Below are 23,678 nucleotides of genomic sequence, written 5' to 3' on the forward strand. Positions count from 1 at the left end.
CAACCCGTAGTGGAGTGTGGTGGAGTATGCTCCATACCACCTCTGGTTGATTGAGGGGAATCCTGTGGCAATCTCTGTAAAAAACCGTCTTTTTACAGAGATTACCAATGTAACCTTCCAATCCAAGGGGAAAAGTAGTCTAGTGAGGTCCGATACCTCGAAAACACATTTTCTCGAGTATGTGGGTCTTCTCACGATGTTGATTCTCATCACATATCACTTGGATTTTGGCTTTAAGGATCATGTGCACTTATGCACGCAGCTTTGATATGTCGTGCGCACCTGACGTAATCAGGGGCATCCACACTAACACCCTCTATAATATAGGCCCTTTACAATAACCTCAAATGCAGTCCTATCGATTACTAAATGAAAAACACCATACAATTATTTATAATTGTAGGTAATCATTACATTATCTACAGTAATTTTCAAGTTAATGTTATATGATGCGTGATAGCTTTAGGTGTTCCGGTATCATTAGGGCTCAGTTACATTAACAGTCATGTCGTGCGTGACTCACACCCGCGTTTTTAAGATGTTTACTCGAAATTTCCTCCACTCGGCCTCAGCTAAGCGATTTGACAGACACATTTACGTCCTCGGCTTGAGACCTATTCTATTTCATGAAATATGACAATTTCATGAAATGATCGTAATATAATGAGGAGCTCGGTGGCGCAGCGGTTAACGCGCTCGGTCTGCGATTGTTGAGGTTAAGCAACTTTCGCAAAGGCCGGTCATAGGATGGGTGACTACAAAAAAAAGTTTTCATCTCGAGCTCCTGCATTAGCAGTCGTTAATAACCATCAATCCGCACTGGGCCCGCGTGATGGTTTAAGGCCCGATCTCCCTATCCATCCATAGGGAAGGCCCGTGCCCCAGCAGTGGGGACGTTAATGGGCTGATGATGACATGAAATGATCGAGCACATCAGGAAATGATCAATTATAAGATCTGGCCACGGCATATTATAACCCGGGTCTTACAAGCAGACGCGAACCATGCCAACTTCGACGCTCATCGCTTTATGCCAGCAAAGGTACATGGAACTCTGAAAGCCTACCATAATAATACAAATAATTGAATAAAAAATCATAATTTGTTACGTGCGTACGTGATATCATTGCTTTTTTTGTTAAACGCGTTTAAGGTAAGTATCGACCTTAATATTTAAATAGATTTTTTAACAAAAAATATCTATAATACAATCTAATCGTATTCTTTTCAACAATGCAGCAGAATGTATACTGCGCTAGTAATGATCGATACGGAAAAAATGACACTCGGTCACACACTTCTAAATCCGTCTTTTATCTGTACTTTGAAGTTTGATATAATAATTATAAGAATAATTTATTATTAAAGGACGCCACACACGTAACAACAATACAATCTTCTTCTATCATGTGGGTTGTGAGGTGGATTACCAACCTCATCAACGCTGGTGTCAGGGTTATTATTGAACCGCCAAAGACCCCTGATATGACTCATGTAACGACTACGTACTTACCAGTAGTCAGTAACCGGTGCCAACGGCTTAACGTGACTTCCGAAGTACGGATCCGTGTGTTAGCTTGTTAGGTACCTATACAGGGTGTTAGTGACATCGTAACGAATACTTTGAGTGGTGATTCAGACCATGATTCTGAGTTAATATCAAGTGGAATTTTCCGTCGCAAAATTCATGTTATTTTTTTAGTTTTTTTAAATTATTTTCAATTCTATACTTTTGCGATGCAAAATTCCACTTGATATTAACTCAGAATAATCAGCTGAATCATCCCTCTTAGTATTCGTTACGATGTCACTTACACCCAATACAAGTACATACAGTAGCCATACAAGTAGGTATGGGTGTTAGTGACACTGTAACGAATACTGAAGGGGATGATTCAGACCATGATTCTGAGTCGATATCAAGTGGAATTTCCTGTCGGAGAAGTCATGAAAATTTTAGAGCTTATTTAAATTATTTTCCGTTCCATACTTTTGCGACGGAAAATTCCACTTGATATCAACTCAGAATCATGGCCTGAATCATCCCTCAAAGTTTTCGTTACGATGTCACTAACATCCTGTATACTAACAAACTCACCCTTACTCCCACTCATACACAACCTCACACACGTAAATACATTCTAACTCATGGCCTCACACATACATGCTCAAATACATACATGTTCTTATTTCTCATTGAGGTATATCGTTATGATTATGTACCTAATTATACAGTATAAAACGAGGTTTTTTTGTACGAGTCCGGGGTGTGACCATATTTACTGAAGTTGGTCAACCTCAATACAACCCACACGATAAAAGAAGAAATGATGAAGAAATTTATGATCGACAATAAAGTACGCTTCAAAATTGCTTATTAACCCAGACGAGCCCCATAGTAGCTATAAGGGAAGACAGGACCCGGGAAGTAATTCCCCAAGGGACAATTACCTGTGTTACGTAGATTCGGGGAAACCTTTACAGGGATAATTAAGGAGTAGGGGTATGAAGGGAGCATCCAAGTGACGTAATACGTATCCCCATAGAATATCCACCTCTTGTGGTCACCCCTGATTACGTCAGGTGCGCACGACATATTAAAGCTGCGTGCATAAGTGCATATTATCCTTAAAGTCAAAATCCAAGTGATATGTGATGAGAATCAACACCGTGAGAAAACCCACATACTCGAGAAATGTGTTTTCAGAGGTAACCTAATTAATACTTACATCGGGTGCCCACGATTTCGTGACACATTTAATCCTGATGAACCGCATAATGTAGTAGGGTCTTAATGTTCTTGCACGGTCCGTCGCTAAAAAAACAAAAACCTTTCGGAATCGCTCATCGAGGGTTCCGTGCCCAGAAAAGTTCAAAACTGCGCACCAAAACAACCTGCCGAGTAGTTGAAAGGAAATTTTAATAAAGGACTTTCTATGCTACTTTCCCTAAAATCAACATAGATGGTATTGTACCGATTTAACGTATTTTCTCATTGTTGGGGTAATTTTGTTTTTACAAAATGCAACGGAGTGTGAGATGACGTCAGCGCGGCTAACCTTGAAATGTTAGCTGTCACTTTTGAGCATACCTTCTTTTATTATACCATGCTATGACCATCTTCCTGAATTAATCCTAACGTGTAATCAATTTGTTATATAACAGAGTTCCTTTGACCACCTCTTGGGTCCATCTACAGACATTGGATATCAAGTAGCACCAGGGTGTTTGGCAAGATGTTTCAAACGAGTTCAAACTTGATAGAGTTGCTTGGTTTTATAATAGAGTTCCTATGGCCACCTTCCTGAATTATTGGATTGCTGGCCTAATCCGTCTATTTATTTATTTATTTTCATGGGATAATAAACAATTATACATGATATATTAACAACAGGTGTATGATTTTTTCACATAAGTACATGTACAATCAACCACATTACCCACGTATTAGTTTACAATGTCGTCTAGTGAGTTGAAATAGGTTATGTTATAAATTAAACAAAAAATAAATCAGCTCAGGGCTTGAATAATAGATTTTTTAAATTTAGAACTAGATAAATTGAATATGTCTATAAAATGAAATGAATCATTGTATTGAGAGAGAATACGACGTAGAGGTACTCGCCTGCCGGCGTTGGTGCGGCAGCGCACCGTTCTAAACAGCGGGTAGGATCGAGCCGCTCGTCGATGAACTCTCATAGGCACGTTAAATCCAATGTCATTAACAAGGTCTGGGCAGTCTATTAAGTTATGGCAGATTCTATAAAGTGTTACAGATTGAAGAAGCATTCGTCTATTGTGTAGTGTTAGCATTTCAAACTTGGATAATAAGTTGTTGTATGGTGTTTTATATCTGTATATTTTATAATGTACCGACTTAAGAAACCTAGCTTGGATAATTTCAAGTCTATCGTGTTAATTATGATGTGACCTATGACGCGCCCGGTAAGATAAGCAGCCGTAGCGACACGGCCAACGCGCCGCACGCACTTCGCGTTCTATATTGACAGCTTTGACCAACAGCCGCAGCTAATGCCACCTACGTCGACAGACGTCGTACTGCTATTGGTCGAAGCCCTCGATATAATTCCGGTTGCCGCACAGACCCCGCAGCATAGAAGTTTTTCTATTCATGATCGATAGTCAATCTATACTTTATTTGTTTCGCCAATATACTTATTTGGTTAGCGTTTGTGTTTTTATTTACACTTCTTACTTGTTTTTTTTGGTTTGTTTAAGTACTTAAAATTGTAACGCAAGAAAAGCCGTTCTTTCATTAAAACAAGTCTTATTTATTTTATTTTAGAATACTTATCGTCGCTTTAAATTGAAAACCACGTAAAAACCTTTTTGAATCCCAGACATAGTTAATGCCATTTGCGGCAAATCTACAATAAGTCACGTCAAATAAAACCTTTTTTAAACATCACACACGCTAGTTTCTATCCAGGTAAAAACTTTTGGTCTCAACAACGAAGAAAATCAAGATTTTGTTGAAGAAAATCAGATCAGAGTGTGTTTTCTAAGAACGCGCTTATGTGGTTTTCACTATAAGGCGACATAATTCGGTATGTATTTATTCACACAAGTAAATATAACAATAAAAATATGGAAGTGAACATAGCTCGCTTTTTGACTTCTAGTCCGTATATAACTAGTTAAACTAGAGTCGAGTTGGTAAATAATATGGCACTAACTGTACTAATGTTATGGACATAATATATGCACAAAATAGATACGTATGCCTACTCGTAAATTAAGTATAGTAAAGCAGCTCGCGTGTTTATTTAATATGACGATATTGGCAAGAAGGGCAAAACCCATGCAGAGGATGATTAATAAACTATTTGTTATTATGTTATGAGTCTGAAAAGCAGTGGATTTGCTTCTGCATCGTCTGCATGTTTGTTATATGTATAAGGAATCGCTATTAATGGTTCAGCGAAAAAAAAATTAAATATACTTAATTAAGAGTTTCCAAACTACACAATCGTAGTACCTATCGTAGTGTAAAAAACACAACCATAAAATATGACTTACTTATACCTTGACCAGCCACATTTAATTTTTTGGTCTTAAGGCCCAAAACCGTTTAAAAATCCAAATTCCATTGTTTAACAATTGTGGCTGGAAACCTGGACCGCAGGAGGCTATTTACAAGCACAATTTCAGTTCGTATGACAGTTAATTAGATTTTATTTTAATTTCAGTGCCATATTCTAATACACATGTATTAATTGTGGTAGATTTAAACTTCTTCACTGCTTTTTATTATCTATTGTATGTGGTATTACCGTAATCACTTCCACCAAACCTCTCGTATTGTGGCCTAGCATTTTTGACTCTGGGTATAATTCTTGGAGCTTCGATGTCAGATATTGCATCCTCAGTAGAGACATCCTTTTTCCCACTCATCTTTCCAATGTAATAAGCGCTGACCACCACTAACCCTACTACGGTTGCAGAACCGACAGAAACTAGAACTATAGTCCATACATTCCAGAAAGATGGATCGTCTGTTCCGTCTCCGCTATCCCCTTCCCCTCCGTCACCTTCTCCCCCATCCCCTTCTCCTCCGTCGCCGTTCCCTCCGTCTTCATCTCCTCCGTCTCCTTCCCCTCCATTTCCTTCCCCTCCGTCTCCTTCTCCACCATCTCCTTCTCCACCATTTTCTTCTCCTCCGTCGCCTTCTCCTCCGTTTCCTTCCCCGCTATCCCCTTCTCCACTGTCGTCCTCCCCTCCATCACCTTCCCCTCCGTCTCCTTCCCCCCCGTCTCCTTCCCCTCCACCTCCTTCCCCTCCACCTCCTTCTCCTCCATCAACTTCCCCTCCGTCACCTTCTCCTCCGTTTCCTTCCCCTCCGTCACCTTCCCCTCCGTTTCCTTCCCCTCCGTCACCTTCCCCTCCTTCTCCTTCCCCTCCGTCTCCTTCTCCTCCGTCTCCTTCTCCACCGTCGCCTTCTCCTTCCCCTCCATCCCCTTCTCCACCATCGCCTTCCCCTCCGTCACCTTCCCCTCCGTCACCTTCCCCTCCGTCTCCTTCCCCACCATCTCCTTCTCCTCCGTCGCCTTCGCCTCCGTTACCTTCTCCACCGTCACCTTCTCCTTCTCCTCCGCTTCCTTCTCCTCCGTCTCCTTCTCCAGCTTCTCCTTCTCCTCCGTCTCCATCTCCTCCATTTCCTTCCTCTCCGCTTCCTTCTCCACCTTCCCCTTCTCCTCCGTTGCTTTCCCCTCCGTCGCCTTCCCCTGCGTCACCTTCCCCTGCGTCGCCTTCCCCTTCATCACCTTCCCTTTCTCCTTCTCTTCCGTCCACTTTTACTCGGATAACGTTTCCTCCAATATCATCTTTATTGTTCCCATCTTTCACGTTTTTGCATTCATTACATCCATTCACATTATCATTATTGTTATCTGTATTAATATTACCATTGTTAGAGTAAAGTACCTCTGTGCCCATTTTTGGATTACTTTTGATATTGTCATTTATAAATTCCGTTTCATACAAATCAGGGGTGCCAATATCAACAAAATCTTCAACGTCAAGTTTTGTTTCGCTTTTATAATTTTTAGGAAAAGTAACATAATCTTCTTCTTGTGCAAATTTTGTGTCTCCTTTTGCATGAGGGTTGACTAGAAAATTATTAATATTATCAGAAAAATCTATATTGCTAGGATCTATACTTATATCTCGTTCGTTTTCTTTGTTTTTTATTTGAATGGAGTCTATTAATACGATGGCTTGATCATAATTGAATCCTAGTAGGGTTACCTGCAATATAAATGATAATTATTTATTAAACAAACCTTTTATAACCAGCATGCATAGTTTCAGTTTTGTTAATTTTCACTATTTTACTTAAATAATTACAAATAATTCCAAGTACTTACGATTCCGGAAGCTTTCTTTGCGATCGGTAAAGAAATAGTATTCCATCCTTGCACGAAGTCTTCGTTAGACTTGTTGTATACATAGTTATTCAGGAGAATTCCATTCTCTATCACTTGGATTTCTATTCTGCTATGATCTGACACATCTTCGTAATATACAGTTATATCCAAAGTTACAGTTCCCTCGTTATGAAAGGGGAATGATGCGCAGCTGAAGGTTGAAGCTCGAAGTACTTCGTCATTTCCAATAGGTTCTATTGAAAGGTTTTTTAAATCGACTAAAGACCAACCGTTTTCAGCACCACACTTTTCGTTATCTAGCGTCCGCAAGTTAACCTTCACAGAGTCACTTAGCACATTTGATGTACATAACAAAAGCACTGAACCTATAATTAAAAATGTAGATGGAGACGCCATTCTATACATGGTGGACGTCAGGTTAGATTTAGAACATAGCGAAACAGGCGATTGCAAACGATACACTATCTAAAATGCAATTAAAAGGGTTGATAACGGGCTCATATAATAACACATTCATTGGTGAAGAGCGTGTAGTGTATATCTATACGATATCGCAAAAAGATAATGAAATATTGATTTGACGAAATTGACAAGGTTATAATTAGAAACCACGTCACAAATATTATTATTCAAACTTATCGGTTGGGATTTGTATCATGTTTAACTTTTTGCGTGGTAAGTATAAAGTATTAGCAATAGTGTATAATCCTGAGAAAGAATTTACAGCGCCTCTAGCGGTCATGAACAAAATCTAACAAAACAACAAAATGTGTAAGTTTATGCTTTATATTCTACCTTTGATACCCATACTTTGATAAATCCTACCACCGCATACCGTGAACTATGAAATAAAGAAAAAGAAACGAAAAACGCAGTCGGGTAATAAAACTACAGACTTTGTTTTCTATTATTATAATGACTAGCGAATTCTTATAAAATAGATTTTTAAAATGAAAACTTATGCTTTAAAAAATAATAATATGGTATAATAACAAGTTATTAATAATAAGTTATATAAAAATGCCGTGCACATTTCCCAATCATTATGTTTTATATTATTTTCGTATATACATTTAATGCTCTACACTTAAATTACCTAACATAATTTGTTAATTATGTAATCCTATATCTAAATTAAATTAGGGAACAATATAACTGTACAAATATGTGACACTAGGGATGTGGTTCTCTAAGGCAGCGATTCCGAAAGTAGGTTCCGCATAACCTGGGCTCCGCAATAAAATTAGGGTGCCGCGTATTAGAAGTTAAAGTGAAAAGTAAAGTATTTCACCTTTGAAATAATTCTAATAACGTTTTTACTAACATTAAAATACAAGTCTCTCTGACTTCTTTGATATACACTTATTTCATGTGGGGTTCTAGAAAAATAAGGATTTGTGGTGGGTCCGCTATCTTAAAAGTTTGGGAACTCTAAAGCATTGACAAATAGCACAGCTGCAGTTGACGCTGTTAATCGTCAGTTCAGGTACTTTTACACAGACGCCAGTTCGTCATACATAGTCTAGGTCACGAAGATACGCTGAGGATCCTTAAAGTGAATCACATTAATAGTATCGTTATTTGTTACTATACATATTGACAATACTTGAGTCAGAGTATAATTTTGTTACTCTAGGCACCATTACAGGTGGTGGTACTTCTATATCATCGTATAATAGCGGTGCCTTATCTAAGGCTTTCCTTTTACCGATTTCAAAGAAACAATATGAGAGTAATGCTAAGAATATTACTGATACGACGACAACCATTGTAATTGTAAATGGATTCCAAAAGCCGGTGTTTATGTTAGGGTTTTCTATAATTGGTTCTTCAGTGACACCAGGATCCGTCACGTCTGTTTCGTCAGTTGAATCTGTGTCTCCAGTAACACCTGGATTTTCAGTTACACCCGTACCTGTCACATCTGTTTCTTCAGTTACACCTGGTCCCGTCACATCTGTTTGTTCAGTAACACCTGGCCCCGTGACATCTGTTTCTTCAGTAATACCTGGTCCCGTCACGTCTGTTTCTTCAGTTACACCTGGCCCCGTCACATCTGTTTCTTCAGTTACACCTGGTCCCGTCACGTCTGTTTCTTCAGTTACACCTGGCCCCGTCACATCTGTTTCTTCAGTTACACCTGGCCCCGTCACGTCTGTTTCTTCAGTTACACCTGGCCCCGTCACATCTGTTTCTTCAGTTACACCTGGCCCCGTCACATCTGTTTCTTCAGTTACACCTGGTCCCGTCACATCTGTTTGTTCAGTAACACCTGGCCCCGTGACATCTGTTTCTTCAGTACTACCTGGTCCCGTCACGTCTGTTTCTTCAGTCACACCTGGTTCCGTCACGTCCGTTTCTTCAGTAATACCTGGTTCCGTCACGTCTGTTTCTTCAGTTACACCTGGTCCCGTCATGTCCGTTTCTTCGGTTACTCCTGGTCCCGTCACGTCTGTTTCTTCAGTTACACCTGGTTCAGTCACGTCCGTTTCTTCAGTTACTCCTGGTTCCGTTACATCTGTTTCTTCAGTTACACCTGGTCCCGTCACGTCCGTTTCTTCGGTTACTCCTGGTTCCGTGACGTCTGTTTCTTCAGTAACACCTGGTTCCGTCACATCCGTTTCTTCGGTTACTCCTGGTTCCGTTACGTCCGTTTCTTCGGTTACTCCTGGTTCCGTCACGTCCGTTTCTTCTGTTACACCTGGCGCCGTCACATCTGTTTCTTCAGTTACACCTGGCCCCGTCACGTCTGTTTCTTCAGTTACTCCTGGTTCTGTCACGTCTGTTTCTTCAGTTACTCCTGGTTCCGTGACGTCTGTTTCTTTAGTTACACCTGGTTCCGTCACATCCGTTTCTTCAGTTACTCCTGGTTCTGTCACGTCTGTTTCTTCAGTTACACCTGGCTCCGTCACGTCCGTTTCTTCGGTTACCCCTGGTTCCGTCAAGTCCGTTTCTTCGGTTACTCCTGGTTCTGTCACGTCTGTTTCTTCAGTTTCACCTGGCTCAGTGACATCTGTGTCTTCAGGGTAAATGTCGCAGTCAATTTCTTCTCCACTTGATAGGGGTGGAATGTATCGGAAAGAATCCACCAGTGCAATGTTTCCTTCTGAAACTTGTCCCATGAAAGTTACCTGGAAAATAAATTATAATAAATAAAAATGTCAGATTAATATTTAATTAGGTATTGAAAACGTATTTCGAGAAAAGTTTCGTCCGTTTCGTCGGTATTGTCAGAGAAGTTTATAATTTGTATGAAGTAAGATTCTACAAGATTCTAGAAGATACAGTAAAGTCCTAACACCATATTTAAATTAAGTTCTGTGCTATGAAGTTTATTAGAATTGATTTGATTAAAGTAAAACCACAATAATAAGATTGTAGTAAGTGGAGTTATGTGACTTTTGACTACCCCAACGGGAAATAGGCGTGATATTATGTAAAACCTCAATAAAAATGATGCTGATGCTGCTCAACTTTTTTTTATACGAGTTAATGACGCTATTATAGTAATATATTATCATGTGAGTAGGGACAATTAATTTAAAAGTAATAAAAATTGTTGAAATAATTAAAACCTCTTTTATGTTGACACAAGTATTAGCCTTTTATTAAATATTTTATTTATTTAATATAAAATATGTACTGACATTTATTAACAGTACCGTAGTATAGGGATACCAGCTGACTCATGTCTCAACTTAAATGTACTTAACTAATATTGTCATATATTTAAGGTTTTTTCAATAAATAAAGATATTATTAGAACGAAAAAATCGGTAAGAGCTCTGTGACGTATATTTTTCTATTCACGGTGTTCGTTATTTAAATATTTCCCGCGCATTTCAAATTCCCGCCTTCTCTCTCCCTTTGATATTTGACTAGAGAGAACGACCGCCATATTTAAAAAGAAAACACTTCTTCCGATTCCCGCGCGGACAACGCAAGTACCTTACATCGAGTATTAAAGAAAAACATTGTGAAAACCTAAATAAAACCCTAAGTAAAGTGCTAAATCCCTTTGGTTGGCGTTATAAGCGTTAAACAGTACTTACATTTATATTTTGTTAAAATTGTTCATAAAAAGTGTGTTAATATATATTTATAGGTTATAATTTATATAGTTTAGTATTAATATAAGTAGTTTGTTTGTTTTCATGTAATTGGCAAGCATATTATTATATAAGTACCAAGTCTTTCTATTTATAATGCAGTCTGTAAAAGTTTCATATGTATTGCTGTATGTGTACCTAAATAAATCAATAAATAAAACCTAAAGTGCATGCTTTCCCGAAGACTAAGAGTGTTTGTGAAGCGAAAACAATATTGGATAGTTCATTGGCGAGACAAACTGTAAGAATTTTCCTAATTTCTTCCACTGTCGTTACCTCCTTTATATTTAATACACACAGGGTAGGTATATTATGAACCACCGCGTATTCCATCCATGTTACACATTGCCAAGCAATTTAATCTCGGATTTACTGATAAAATATTGTATTTTTTAAAAACACGTCATCTCTGATCATCATGTTAGATAAATATCTTTTCTAGAAATCATAATTAGTATAATCATAACTGTAGGTGACGTAGAATGACGGATAAGTATTTATATTTTGTACAAAATTGTTCACAATAGATGTTAAGCAGCTGATATTGTCGTTCCTAGGAGTTAAACAGGCCACATTGAAGCAATTCATCTGAAGTTGTTACAATGTGGCCTTTTTACAAGACGGCGTAGAGTCGGTGCAGTGAGCGTTACGCTGGTATGTCGTAAAAACCGAGAGAGGTTTCTAAATTTTAGCGATTTATTTATAGAAATTGTTTATTATAAAAGGACGCCACACACGAAGACAAGACAATGACATCACTTATTTTTTTTACAAAACAATTACAAAAAGCATCAAGCATCAATTACAGCAAGCAGGATGTTCATTACAATGATCATAAGGTGGTGGTGGACGTCCTGAGATAAAAGGGCCTCACTCAGCACAAGTCGCGGCGTGAACCACGACGCTGGTATTATGTGGACCCTGTTGGGTGAGGCACGAACGTCGTGTTTCATAAATATACGTTAATATTCGTACATAGATTAAATATTAGGTATATATATATATATATATATATATATATATTATCACAAAAACGTATACATAAATACTTAATGTTAGTATTATAATAATAATTAATGCAAGCGGACATAGTACGCATAGTATTTCATACCATGACGTCTTTGAACAGTTTAAAAGTGCACGAAAACAATCTGCACTGTTTCGAAATGAAGATGCTGCGATGGGCCGGTGGCGTAATAAGTCTTGACCACGTCATAAATACCCACATAAGGTTGCGCCCATCCCAGACAAGCTGGCTGAGAGCTGAATGAGATGGTATGGTCATGTCATGGGTAGATTATCAGACCAAATGTTTTAAAGAAAGGTCAGGTCAAGGGAACTCTAAACCAGCGAGCATGGATGAAGTCTTTGATGAGCGTGGAAGAAGCGAAAGTGGTGTGTCAGGATCGCAGTAAGTGGAATTTCGTAGTATCTGCCTACCCCAACGGGAAATAGGCATGATTTTATGTATGTATACATTATATAGTAGGTCAATTTAGGAACTAAGCGGATAGTGAATTAATAAACACTTAATTCCACACACATATAAAGAAAAGGTACCTAAAAATAACATGCATACATACATAAATCCATAAATACATAAATCGTATGTTTATTGCACCAGCCCGTGCTCCAATGAATAATCTTCTTTCACCCTAAGGTTGCCTGGCAGAAATTGCTGTTTAGCAATAAGGCGCTATTGTGCTTATGTTTTATTCGTATGTTTATGTCCTTTATATATGTTGTTGTGCAATAAAGTATTATTGATTGATTGATTGATAAATCCACTACGGAATTCCATTTGCTTCGATCCTGACATACTTCTCTTGCTTCCTCTTCCTTCATCAATTGTTTCATACACGCACGCCTGTTCAGAGTATCGCTTCTTGCGAAATACATTGACTACTAACAACTGCATGCATTGCCCCATTCACTGAATTACCCAATTTTATTCTTCTTATTATATCTTTATCACATACACCATCCTTTGTAAACATAGTACCCAAATACAGAAATTCATTCAAGGAAAAAATTAAAACTAAATGTGAGTAAAGGCCGCCTTATATTGTGAAGATAAAGTTTTTAAGATACTCACATAACCTTCAAAACTATCAGTTCCAGATACAGTTGCAGTAAGCGCATGCCAACCACCTGTATATTCAGGCGAATTTGGTCCAAGTGTTATTGTGACAGCTGGTGCCGGGCCATCCTCGACGCCTCGATTCAAGAAAATCATAATATTGTTAGTAGCGTCATTCGAATTCATGTATATATTCACTTCAAATGTTCCACCGCCAACTACAGGGAACGTGTATGATGAGGTGCAGCTGAATATATTTCCTGGAGTAATAAATCTCGTGCTTGACGTATGTTGTGGTAGGACACCGATTGATTCAAAATCTCCCAAAGACCATATTCCTGGTGTATTGGCACAAGGGCCAAAATCGCTATCGAATGACGAATCAAAATCTTGTTCAAAGTTAAACGTCTCACAACCCTCACTGACAACACTTTGTATTGCGAAAGCAATAATTAAGAGCTTTTTGTTAATCATTTTTGAAACTGAAAACACAACTTTACAATGTGATCGACGGGAGATCTTTGCAATTAATATAGTTTTTAACATTGTATCTTTGAAATTCCTATCTTGGATAAGATAAACATGAATCTGGAATATTGATAACGCAATGGATAATTATTTGTAATATGTAGTAGCAAGATGTTAATTAAATTGACAACATTATCATGTTGTGTTACAGAAGATAAAGTCAGGAGATACCATAATATTTTATTTGTTTTACCTCGAACGTGAGGAATATAGACAAGCCCATTTCAAAATGTTGCGAATTCCTCGTAGAACATTTTATAGCCTTTTTATGTTTTATAATATTTCCTTTTTTTGGTAACGCTTTGAATTTTAGGTTTTATTTTTATATAAGTCTTGTGATCCATATTGTATGTTGGTGAAAGTAAAATAAAAATCTCTCGGAAGCTAAGTATTAATTTATCATTTATTGTAATACAGTTCATATTTCAGCTATCACCGTAGCTCACAGAAAACTTGTTACCAGATTTAACATTGTAGTTCTGAAACTGAAAAATAATATCATATGTTACCAACCCTACTTCTTGTAAAGTACTTAATTAACATAATGGAGATACGCCGAATAATTAATTGTCTGAGAACTGTTTTTTTTTGCAATTTCCTCAGATCAGATAGTTTTAGCACAAGGCTCCCTTTTCTAGAGACGACCTGGACTTAATATTCGATCTGGTAATATTCAAATAACAACATTCGGTTAAATTCGGCGCATTTTTACCTGTCATTTATCATGTTAGAGTCGTGCAATCACTTGGTCGACTTCGACGACATTTGGAATAATAAGTAGCTTCTGCTATCGTGTGGGTTGTGAGGTGGATTACCAACCTCAGCAACCGAGGTGCCAGGGTTATTGTTGAGCCGGCAAAGGCTTTCGACATGACTCTTGTAACAATTTTTCTCTCAGTCCGTCAGATAAGTAGTGACACGGTCATGGGCGCGTTATCATAGTGATTATTAACTAGGCTGTCAGAATAGTGATTGATAACTAATAGGTGCAATAATGGCCTCGATTCCTGCAGACACCTCCTAATTTTACTTTAAGTTAAACCTGTCATTTCTTATCCGCTGAAAAGGAAAGGGACGGATGATTGACAGCTCTTAATTTTAGGAAGAATGAGTAAATGAATGAATAATCCGGGCGAATCAAAAAGGTATCTCGCTGGTATGCAAACCGTTTGAAGTGTGCTGTCAACTTAATTATGTCGGGTTATTAGCCAATACAATTTTTATAGGTTTGTTTTAGATTTGTGCTTAAAAGTGACGTGTGTTCCATGAATTGTATGCTTGTCGATTACCCGTCCCTTTCCTTTTCGGCGGAAAAGAAAATAATAGATATAACTTTTTTTTTAAATTAAGTAGATGGTGTTTACAGGAATTAGCACCAATGACTAATATTATGTTATCTTTTATCAGTTACTTACACCGTTGCTTATCAGGCTTCCGTCTGAACTGCCACTAATTTACTATTTCTCAAGAATTTGATACGCCAATAAAATAGTTTATGACACTACTACCACATGGAACTAACGCAAGAACAAAGAGAGAGAGAGAGAGAGAGAGAGAGAAACAGTATATTTCATAAGGTAATAAAATAATAATAATTGGGTGTTTTGAAATTAGGCTTCCCACCACCAGGGATTTTCGCGTAGATTTACCTATTGTATAGATAGATGATAACATTCCAAATAAAAGACTAATCTAATCTAACCTAACCTAACCATGATGCCGCCTATATACTAGTCTCAGAGACAATATTATATTATGTACTTACTTAGTTCTTTATTAGTGAAGGGTTTGGTTGATTCATTTTGAATTTACAAAAGATGAACCACATTTTTAATTTTCTGATCAATGTCGTTAGCATATAAAGTTTTGTTCGTATCTGCTGTGATCATTTCTGTAGGCGCTTTGAAAGAATAAAGATAATAATAATTGACGGACCCAACAAGTTGAGTAGCTTGTTCCACCCACATGCAACAGATGGCGAACATCATTCAAATGCAGGTCTGAAACGCGCTATCGAAGTTTTTACAGCGCGACGCTTATATACAACTTCAAACAAGACTCCGTTGAATCGTCGAAACGTCGCGGGCCGCCTTCTCGCCTCACGCCAATCCTCAGCTCCACATTCCGCCGGACTCACCGCGGACAAGGAGCACAACCCACGCCGTACACTGTTCTTTCCGACTCGTTGGGACTACTGCAACACGGCATTCGTGAAGAAGCACTGAAGCACTTGCATGAGACCTCCGGTCTGAGTGAAGTGGCGTACCCAAAAAGTTTACCAGCGCGCACATAGTATCGAAGCTATCGACGTTTATACAGCGCGACGCATATACAGAGTGTTAGTGACATCGTAACGAATACTGAGGGGGATGATTTAGACCATGATTCAGAGTTAATTATAAAGTGAAATTTCATCATGGAATCGTAGTCTGAATCATCCCTCAAAGTTTTCGTTACGATGTCACTAACACACTGTATTCAACTTCCAACAAGACATCGTTGTGTTTGATCGTCGATCCCTAGTCACTTACCAACTTGAGGCTAGCGGGGGTACTATGCTATCCACGTATATCGCTATTCATTTGACGTCCACGCTGTCAAAATAACATCAACAACATAACACGAGCTCACGACTATATCCCAATTGGGAAAGTCAAAGGTAAGTACATCCATCGCAAGATGAACTATGTACCCTCATCGAGCTTTCTGTTAGACTAGCGTGATAGGTGAGCCGTATTTTAATAAAGATAAACATCTAAAATGACAAAATATAGTATTTTTCTGATAAATTGATCACCATGATTAACGTATGTGCCAACTGACACTGGAGGTTTCCCGTTATTTTCAGCAATAACGGATGACGTTGCCTATTTAGATTTAATTTTACTTAAGTAAGTATGAGGTCTTATCGAACAGGACTTTAGGGCCATGGTGTGTAAGGACTAAGGACTCCAAGTAAAGTTAAATTTTCATTCAGCGTGTTAAATACAGAAGGTTTACTAAAAATCAAACCCATACAAAACACGCATCCACTAACATTCTAACACTTTTACAGGGTCCTTTCTGTATTATTAGTTATTTATTTATTTTTACCATCTTTTTACTTACAATATTTCTACTTGTAACAATCACCGATGATATGATGCTTCACAGTCGATTTCGACTACAGCGACAGCATCTGGTGGATTCACTGACGGTTGTCATTCAAGAGCTTGGAAAGTCTGCTCTCTGGTGTGCTTTGGTCACAAGTCGCCAATCAATGAATATATACTATTATAAAAAGGAAGTCTGTGGCATGTGTAATGAGTATTCGGGTATTCGAGCTCATTTCGAGAATCACTGAATTGAATTGCATGCGGTTTTTAATAATTTGCTTTTCTTGCTCCAAGAAGACTTTTAGAAGAAAATGTTACCTAGGTCACAGATCTATTGTATATTTTTTATTTATTTATTTATTTACTTTAATACTAACGTATCTAGGTGAAGTCCGCTTGGAATTCATAACATAGATAAGGTATTTTAATATTTTAAGTCTCAATAGGTTTCGATTTTGGCAAAGTTATAAGTGTAGGTAGATCTTCATCAGCATTGTCGTATGAAGCCACTCCGTCGATCATACTTGATTTAAATTGGTAAATTATGAATGTGACAATGGTCACGGCTACTAGAACAGATGCTATAACTATTAAAGCTATTACAATTGGTTGCGCAATGGCAGGTATTGGGTTCTCTTCAGGGTTTTCTGTAGTTGCTTCGTCAGTAGTAGTGTCGACTATATCTGTTGTAGTTTCTGTTGGAGTAGTAGTATCAGTAACATCAGTTGTAATTTCTGTGGGTGTGATTGTTTCAATAACTTCTGTCGTCGATCCTGTCGGAGTGGCTGTATCAGTAATATACGTTTGAGTGGTTATATCAGTGACTTCTATTGTGGTTTCTGTTGGAGTGGTGATATCAGTAACTTCTACTGTCGTTTCTGTTGGAGTGGTAACATCAGTAACTTCTACGGTCGTTTCTGTTGGAGTGGTTACATCAGTGACTTCTATCGTCGTTTCTGTTGGAGTGGTTACATCAGTTACTTCTATCGTCGTTTCTGTTGGAGTGGTTACATCAGTGACTTCTACAGTCGTTTCTGTTGGAGTGGTTACATCAGTGACTTCTATCGTCGTTTCTGTTGGAGTGGTTACATCAGTTACTTCTATCGTCGTTTCTGTTGGAGTGGTTACATCAGTGACTTCTACAGTCGTTTCTGTTGGAGTGGTTACATCAGTGACTTCTATAGTCGTTTCTGTTGGAGTGGTTACATCAGTAACTTCTACAGTCGTTTCTGTTGGAGTGGTTACATCAGTAACTTCTATCGTGGTTTCTGTTGGAATAGTAGTATCAGTAATATCAGTTATAATTGTAATTTCCGTTGGAGTGGTTATATCAGTGAATTCTATTGTGGTTTCTGTTGGAGTGGTAACATCAGTAACTTCTACGGTCGTTTCTGTTGGAGTGGTTACATCAGTGACTTCTATCGTGGTTTCTGTTGGAGTAGTTACATCAGTAACTTCCACAGTCGTTTCTTTTGGAGTAGTCACATCAGTAACTTCTACAGTCGTTTCTGTTGGAGTGGTTACATCAGTAACATCTATAGTCGTTTCTGTTGCAGTGGTTACATCAGTAACTTCTATCGTCGTTTCTGTTGGAGTGGTTACATCAGTAACTTCTACAGTCGTTTCTGTTGGAGTGGTAACATCAGTAACTTCTACGGTCGTTTCTGTTGGAGTGGTTACATCAGTGACTTCTATAGTCGTTTCTGTTGGAGTGGTAACATCAGTAACTTCTACAGTCGTTTCTGTTGGAGTGGTAACATCAGTAACTTCTACGGTCGTTTCTGTTGGAGTAGTTACATCAGTGACTTCTATTGTTGTTTCTGTTGGAGTTGTTACATCAGTGACTTCTATCGTGGTTTCTGTTGGAGTGGTTGCATCAGTAACATCTATAGTAGTTTCTGTTGGAGTGGTTACATCAGTAACTTCTTTAGTCGTTTCTGTTGGAGTGGTTACATCAGTAACTTCTACAGTCGTTTCTGTTGGAGTGGTGATATCAGTAACTTCTGCAGTCGTTTCTGTTGGAGTGGTCACATCAGTAACTTCTATCGTCGTTTCTGTTGGAGTGGTTACATCAGTAACTTCTATCGTGGTTTCTGTTGGAACAGTAGTATCAGTAATATCAGTTATAATTGTAATTTCGGTTGGAGTGGTTATATCAGTGAATGCTATCGTGGTTTCTGTTGGAGTGGTTATATCAGTGACTTCTAGCGTCGTTTCTGTTGGAGTGGTTACATCAGTGACTTCTATCGTTGTTTCTGTTGGAGTTGTTACATCAGTGACTTCTATCGTGGTTTCTGTTGGTGTGGTTACATCAGTAACTTCTATCGTCGTTTCTGTTGGAGTGGTTACATCAGTAACTTCTACAGTCGTTTCTGTTGGAGTGGTAACATTAGTAACTTCTACGGTCGTTTCTGTTGGAGTGGTTACATCAGTAACTTCTACAGTTGTTTCTGTTGGAGTGGTTACATCAGTGCCTTCTAGCGTCGTTTCTGTTGGAGTGGTTACATCAGTCACTTCTATAGTCGTTTCTGTTGGAGTGGTTACATCAGTAACTTCTATAGTCGTTTCTGTTGGAGTGGTCACATCAGTGACTTCTATAGTCGTTTCTGTCGGAGTGGTTACATCAGTTACAATTTCCGTTGGATTAGTCACTGTCACATCTGTATTTGTAGATTCAGTGTTCTCATCGTTTCTATTGAGTTCATGAAATATATCGTGATATGTATATTGATTGTTACCTTTCCCATCTGTTACAATGTTTAGTAGATCCTGAGTGTACTTATGAGATATGAACTTGACTGATTTTACTACTATAGTTGAACGTTGTGACACTTTGCCTGATAGGGTTACCTGAAACGTAAAGTTGATCATAATTAGTACCTTTTAGGAAATAGACTTTCAGAAGTATTTAAGTTTTTATATTATAATGTTTTATGACATACTCCGTGTTCAGGTAAGACGTAATTAAAGCACATAATAACGGGTTCTTACCGCGTTTAAATGGGGATTTTAGACTCCCGATATTTATATCCCCATTTAAACGCGGTAAGAACCCGTTATTATGTGCTTTAATTATGATAATAACGGCGTAAACTTAAAACAGGTAAGACGTGTTACCTTTGGTAAAATAAGAAATTCCTAAAAAGATATCTACAACAGGTTAGGTTATCAAATCGGTTACATTAGTTTAGTATATTTATAAAAGGCAGATCCAAATTTTAGTTTTAAACAAGGCCTTTAGTAACAATTAGTGAGACTTACAGTTCAATTTGTCAAAAAAGTTAATGTAACATGGTACCAAAGTGTATACATATTAATGCTCGTGACCGTACACATCATCTAATTTTATTTTAAGTTATACGTGTCATTTTTTTATCCGCCGAAAATGAAAGGGACGGGTAATCGACAAGCATAAAATTTATGGAACACACGTCAATTTTAGGCACAAATCTGAAACAACTCTATAAAAATTGTATTGGCCGATAACCCGACAGAATTAAGTTGACAGTACACTTCAAACGGGTTGCACGCCAGCGAGATGCCTATTTGAGTCGGAAGGTTTATTAATTTCTTTTTAAAATTAACAGCTGTCAATCATTCGTCCCTTTCCTTTCCGGCGGTTAAGAAAATGACGGGTGTAACTTAAAATAAAATTAGCTCTATATCACTTATAGCGTATAATATCTACGTATATAAATAACATCTGCAGTAGCCAAATCAACTCCATTGGCTATACGACAAATAAACTGTGGCGTATGACAAGGCTGAATGATGTTGTATCCAGTGCCAAATAAATTCGACTCACGCTTGGCCATATGTCACACCGCTCGCCCCCGCACCTCACCTCTCTCTTGGGTGAAAGGCTTGCTAGGCGACAGGTGCACTTTTAACTCGCTCTGAGATTTTTATATAATTTATTGTGATAGTGTATTTATTCTGTCCTATCCGTGTATGTTGATGAACAATAGAAAATACCCATCATAGTTCGGACTTTTATTTATAAAAGGAGGCCCATCTCCTCCTCAAAACCAATTGTATCAGCCCATTTATTGCACGGATTGCAAATCTTATCGGTTTTACTTAAATATTCTCCAATTAGATATTGATAATATGATAGTAAACCTAATATTAGGGATTATTGCTACTAGCCGTGATTTTATATCATCATTTGGTTCTTAATTTATCGTAATCCCTTACATTTTCTCATTCATGAATACCTTTATTTACTAGAAAAAGAAGTCTGTGCCTTAAAATTATTGACGTCATATCTGAGGTATTTTAGTATCTTTTTAAATCACGTCAAAATAATGTATTAATTTTACAGTGCAAAGAATAATACCTATTTAAGAAATATAATAAAGATAAGATAACATTAATTTTAGGCACATGCAAGCAAGCGTACATCTACAGGATGCTTGTGACACTGTAACTGAAACTTAGGGGGATGATCCAGAATTTCAGACCATGATTCTGAGTAGAATCAAGTGAAATTTACTTAAATTTTTTTATATAATTTACTGTGATAGTGTATTTATTCTATCCTATCCGTGTATGTTGATGAACAATAGAAAATACCCATCATAGTTCGGACTTTTATTTATAAAAGGAGGCCCATCTCCTCCTCAAAACCAATTGTATCAGCCCATTTATCGCGTGGTGAAGGTGTGGTGTGACGTTACCGGCTAGCGATAATTGTCGCATTGCACGCGATATGTATTTATCGAGTTACATAATAATTGAACCGAATACCAATTTAATTATAACATCACAAAATCTTTAATAATTCCGTAAAGCTAGGACAGTGCCGCTTCCTCAACCGATAAATTATTATCATAGTTTTGATAATATCGATTAAATGATGGATAATAGGAGGAAACTCACGCTAGTAATCAGTAATGAGGTGGGCAGAACCATTATCAATCAGAAGATAATTGGTAGGTTTCGATACGAAGTCCTAAGACGGATATGATGAACCATATGATGACAATTAATGTAATGATTAGCTCATCACCCATATAATGATCTATCGGGTTAGACAGAATGGTCCCTCTGTTGGTCGTTACGACTAGAGATGCCACGAATATTCGTCTACTATTCGGTATTCGGCCGCATAATACGCACTATTCGGCCGAATACCTTATCAAATCATGAAAAAAGGCACATCATACGAATCGAGATAATATAATATTAATTACCAAGTTACAATACTTTAATAAGTAAAATTGATTTAGTATCGATCGCCATCGACACGCAAGGAAGAAGTAAAATTGATTTGTGGTAAGTTGTAAATGTTGTAATGGATTGATATCCATACGGCGCCATCTTTGCTTTCTTTGGGGAACGTAGCCTGGAAAATCCCTCATTGAAACAAACAGCCTGCATTGCAACGAGGGAGACAGATTGAGACTTCTTATTCTTATTTACGCGCTCAACCAGATTGTATATTTTGTCGAACATTTGGCGACCGAAAATTCGCGCTTCGGCCGACAGCATTGCCGAGTATTCGGTTTTCGGCCAAATCACTATGCGTGACTACTCTACTCATGACATAGGGGAGATCACCGTGAAGAGCAGCTATACCCTTTCTGATTTTTATTCAGTCCAGCGTATAAGTTGTATTGTACAGGTACAGTCAGAAGCAAATAGATAGTGACAGTCAAGGTATACATATAGTTAGCATCATCCAGAATGTCCAATAATCAGGGACGTTCAAGGTGGCCGTATGGATAGTAACACTCTTAAGTGACCAAAAACATCGGCACAACCTGCGTGTTCAAAAAGTTGACAACAACCTAATCGTCCAAATTCGCGAGACGGTTACAATGTCAAATAGTTGTCTCAATTATGTCGTCGTAAATATGACAACACTCACTGCGACAATGGTACCCAAGCAGTCAAGATGTTCAAAAATATGTGGACGACTTACTATAGGAATGTGAGTGCTGAAGCCCAGGCTAGGTGAAATATAAAGTAACAAGCAAGTTGAGAAAACGTACTCACATAACTGTTCACATTTTTACTGGGAATAAATATTTGAATCTTCCGATATCCACTTGTATACTCCATATCTGCTCCGTAAATATCTTCGTTCCCAATAGTGATGTCAATGTCCTCGCCTTTTGCATAAACGGTGACTGATAATTCATCATCTGCTGATACGAAATTTATCTCCAGACTTACATCTAGGATTCCTTGAGAATAAGGCACGAAATCTCTGGATACGCATTTGAAATTCGTTTGTCGTACGCTGTACGTATTACGACTTGGCTGTTCACTTGTATTGAGATTCTGTGACGGTAAACATTTAAAACTGTTTAAATCGTGGCTTGTAACACTTTCACTTATTGATAGAAGGAGTATTATAGCGAACAGTTCCTTCATCTTTTCAACGACGGCAGAAAGCAAAGGAGGGCGTTAATTCTTGGTTTATTTATATTAATGTTACATAAGAATCATTTTTTCAGTCGGCGTTTAGCTAAGGCTTGTCACTAAGAAAGTTATCAACGAATTGATTGAATATTGCCCGCACGGATTGCAAATCTTATCGGTTTTACTTAAATATTCTCCAATTAGATATTGATAATATGATAGTAAACCTAATATTAGGGATTATTGCTACTAGCCGTGATTTTATATCATCATTTGGTTCTTAATTTATCGTAATCCCTTACATTTTCTCATTCATGAATACCTTTATTTACTAGAAAAAGAAGTCTGTGCCTTAAAATTATTGACGTCATATCTGAGGTATTTTAGTATCTTTTTAAATCACGTCAAAATAATGTATTAATTTTACAGTGCAAAGAATAATACCTATTTAAGAAATATAATAAAGATAAGATAACATTAATTTTAGGCACATGCAAGCAAGCGTACATCTACAGGATGCTTGTGACACTGTAACTGAAACTTAGGGGGATGATCCAGAATTTCAGACCATGATTCTGAGTAGAATCAA

The 23,678-nt window shown here is 37.8% G+C and overlaps 3 protein-coding genes across 3 annotated transcripts; all 3 read right to left on the minus strand.

Annotated features, from left to right (window-relative positions):
- Positions 1–4,514: 4,514 nt before the first annotated feature.
- LOC126370800 (probable elastin-binding protein EbpS) lies at positions 4,515–7,408 on the minus strand. Its single transcript, XM_050015823.1, has 2 exons — positions 6,888–7,408; positions 4,515–6,768 (listed from the first exon to the last, which is right to left on the minus strand). The coding sequence occupies exons 1-2, from the start codon at positions 7,311–7,313 to the stop codon at positions 5,272–5,274; spliced, it is 1,923 nt and encodes a 640-aa protein (XP_049871780.1). The 5' UTR covers positions 7,314–7,408; the 3' UTR covers positions 4,515–5,271.
- A 1,077-nt stretch (positions 7,409–8,485) lies between these two features.
- Positions 8,486–13,349, minus strand: LOC126370801 (uncharacterized). Its single transcript, XM_050015825.1, has 3 exons — positions 13,113–13,349; positions 9,115–10,039; positions 8,486–9,081 (listed from the first exon to the last, which is right to left on the minus strand). Exons 1-3 carry the CDS (start codon positions 13,281–13,283, stop codon positions 8,486–8,488), a joined length of 1,692 nt encoding a protein of 563 aa, XP_049871782.1. The 5' UTR covers positions 13,284–13,349.
- Positions 13,350–17,048: 3,699 nt separating this feature from the next.
- Positions 17,049–23,201, minus strand: LOC126370661 (uncharacterized). The gene is made up of 2 exons (XM_050015634.1): positions 22,721–23,201; positions 17,049–19,570 (listed from the first exon to the last, which is right to left on the minus strand). The coding sequence occupies exons 1-2, from the start codon at positions 23,099–23,101 to the stop codon at positions 17,153–17,155; spliced, it is 2,799 nt and encodes a 932-aa protein (XP_049871591.1). The 5' UTR covers positions 23,102–23,201; the 3' UTR covers positions 17,049–17,152.
- Positions 23,202–23,678: the final 477 nt, after the last annotated feature.

Source organism: Pectinophora gossypiella, chromosome 11, assembly GCF_024362695.1.
Source record: "Pectinophora gossypiella chromosome 11, ilPecGoss1.1, whole genome shotgun sequence".
NCBI classification, from domain to species: domain Eukaryota; kingdom Metazoa; phylum Arthropoda; class Insecta; order Lepidoptera; family Gelechiidae; genus Pectinophora; species Pectinophora gossypiella.

Bases quoted from the DNA above. Each gene is read 5' to 3' on its own strand.
- LOC126370661 (XM_050015634.1), bottom strand. From the start codon at position 23,101: ATGAAGGAACTGTTCGCTATAATACTCCTTCTATCAATAAGTGAAAGT. The intron at 19,571-22,720 runs GTGAGTACGTTT...TTTACGTTTCAG, and splicing joins GTAAAAATGTGAACAGTTAT to GTAACCCTATCAGGCAAAGT.
- LOC126370800 (XM_050015823.1), bottom strand. From the start codon at position 7,313: ATGTATAGAATGGCGTCTCCATCTACATTTTTAATTATAGGTTCAGTG. The intron at 6,769-6,887 runs GTAAGTACTTGG...TTTATATTGCAG, and splicing joins CAAAGAAAGCTTCCGGAATC to GTAACCCTACTAGGATTCAA.
- LOC126370801 (XM_050015825.1), bottom strand. From the start codon at position 13,283: ATGAATTCGAATGACGCTACTAACAATATTATGATTTTCTTGAATCGA. The intron at 10,040-13,112 runs GTGAGTATCTTA...TTTATTTTCCAG, and splicing joins CTGATAGTTTTGAAGGTTAT to GTAACTTTCATGGGACAAGT. The intron at 9,082-9,114 runs GTGTAACTGAAG...TGACGGGGCCAG, and splicing joins AACAGATGTGACGGGGCCAG to GTGTAACTGAAGAAACAGAC.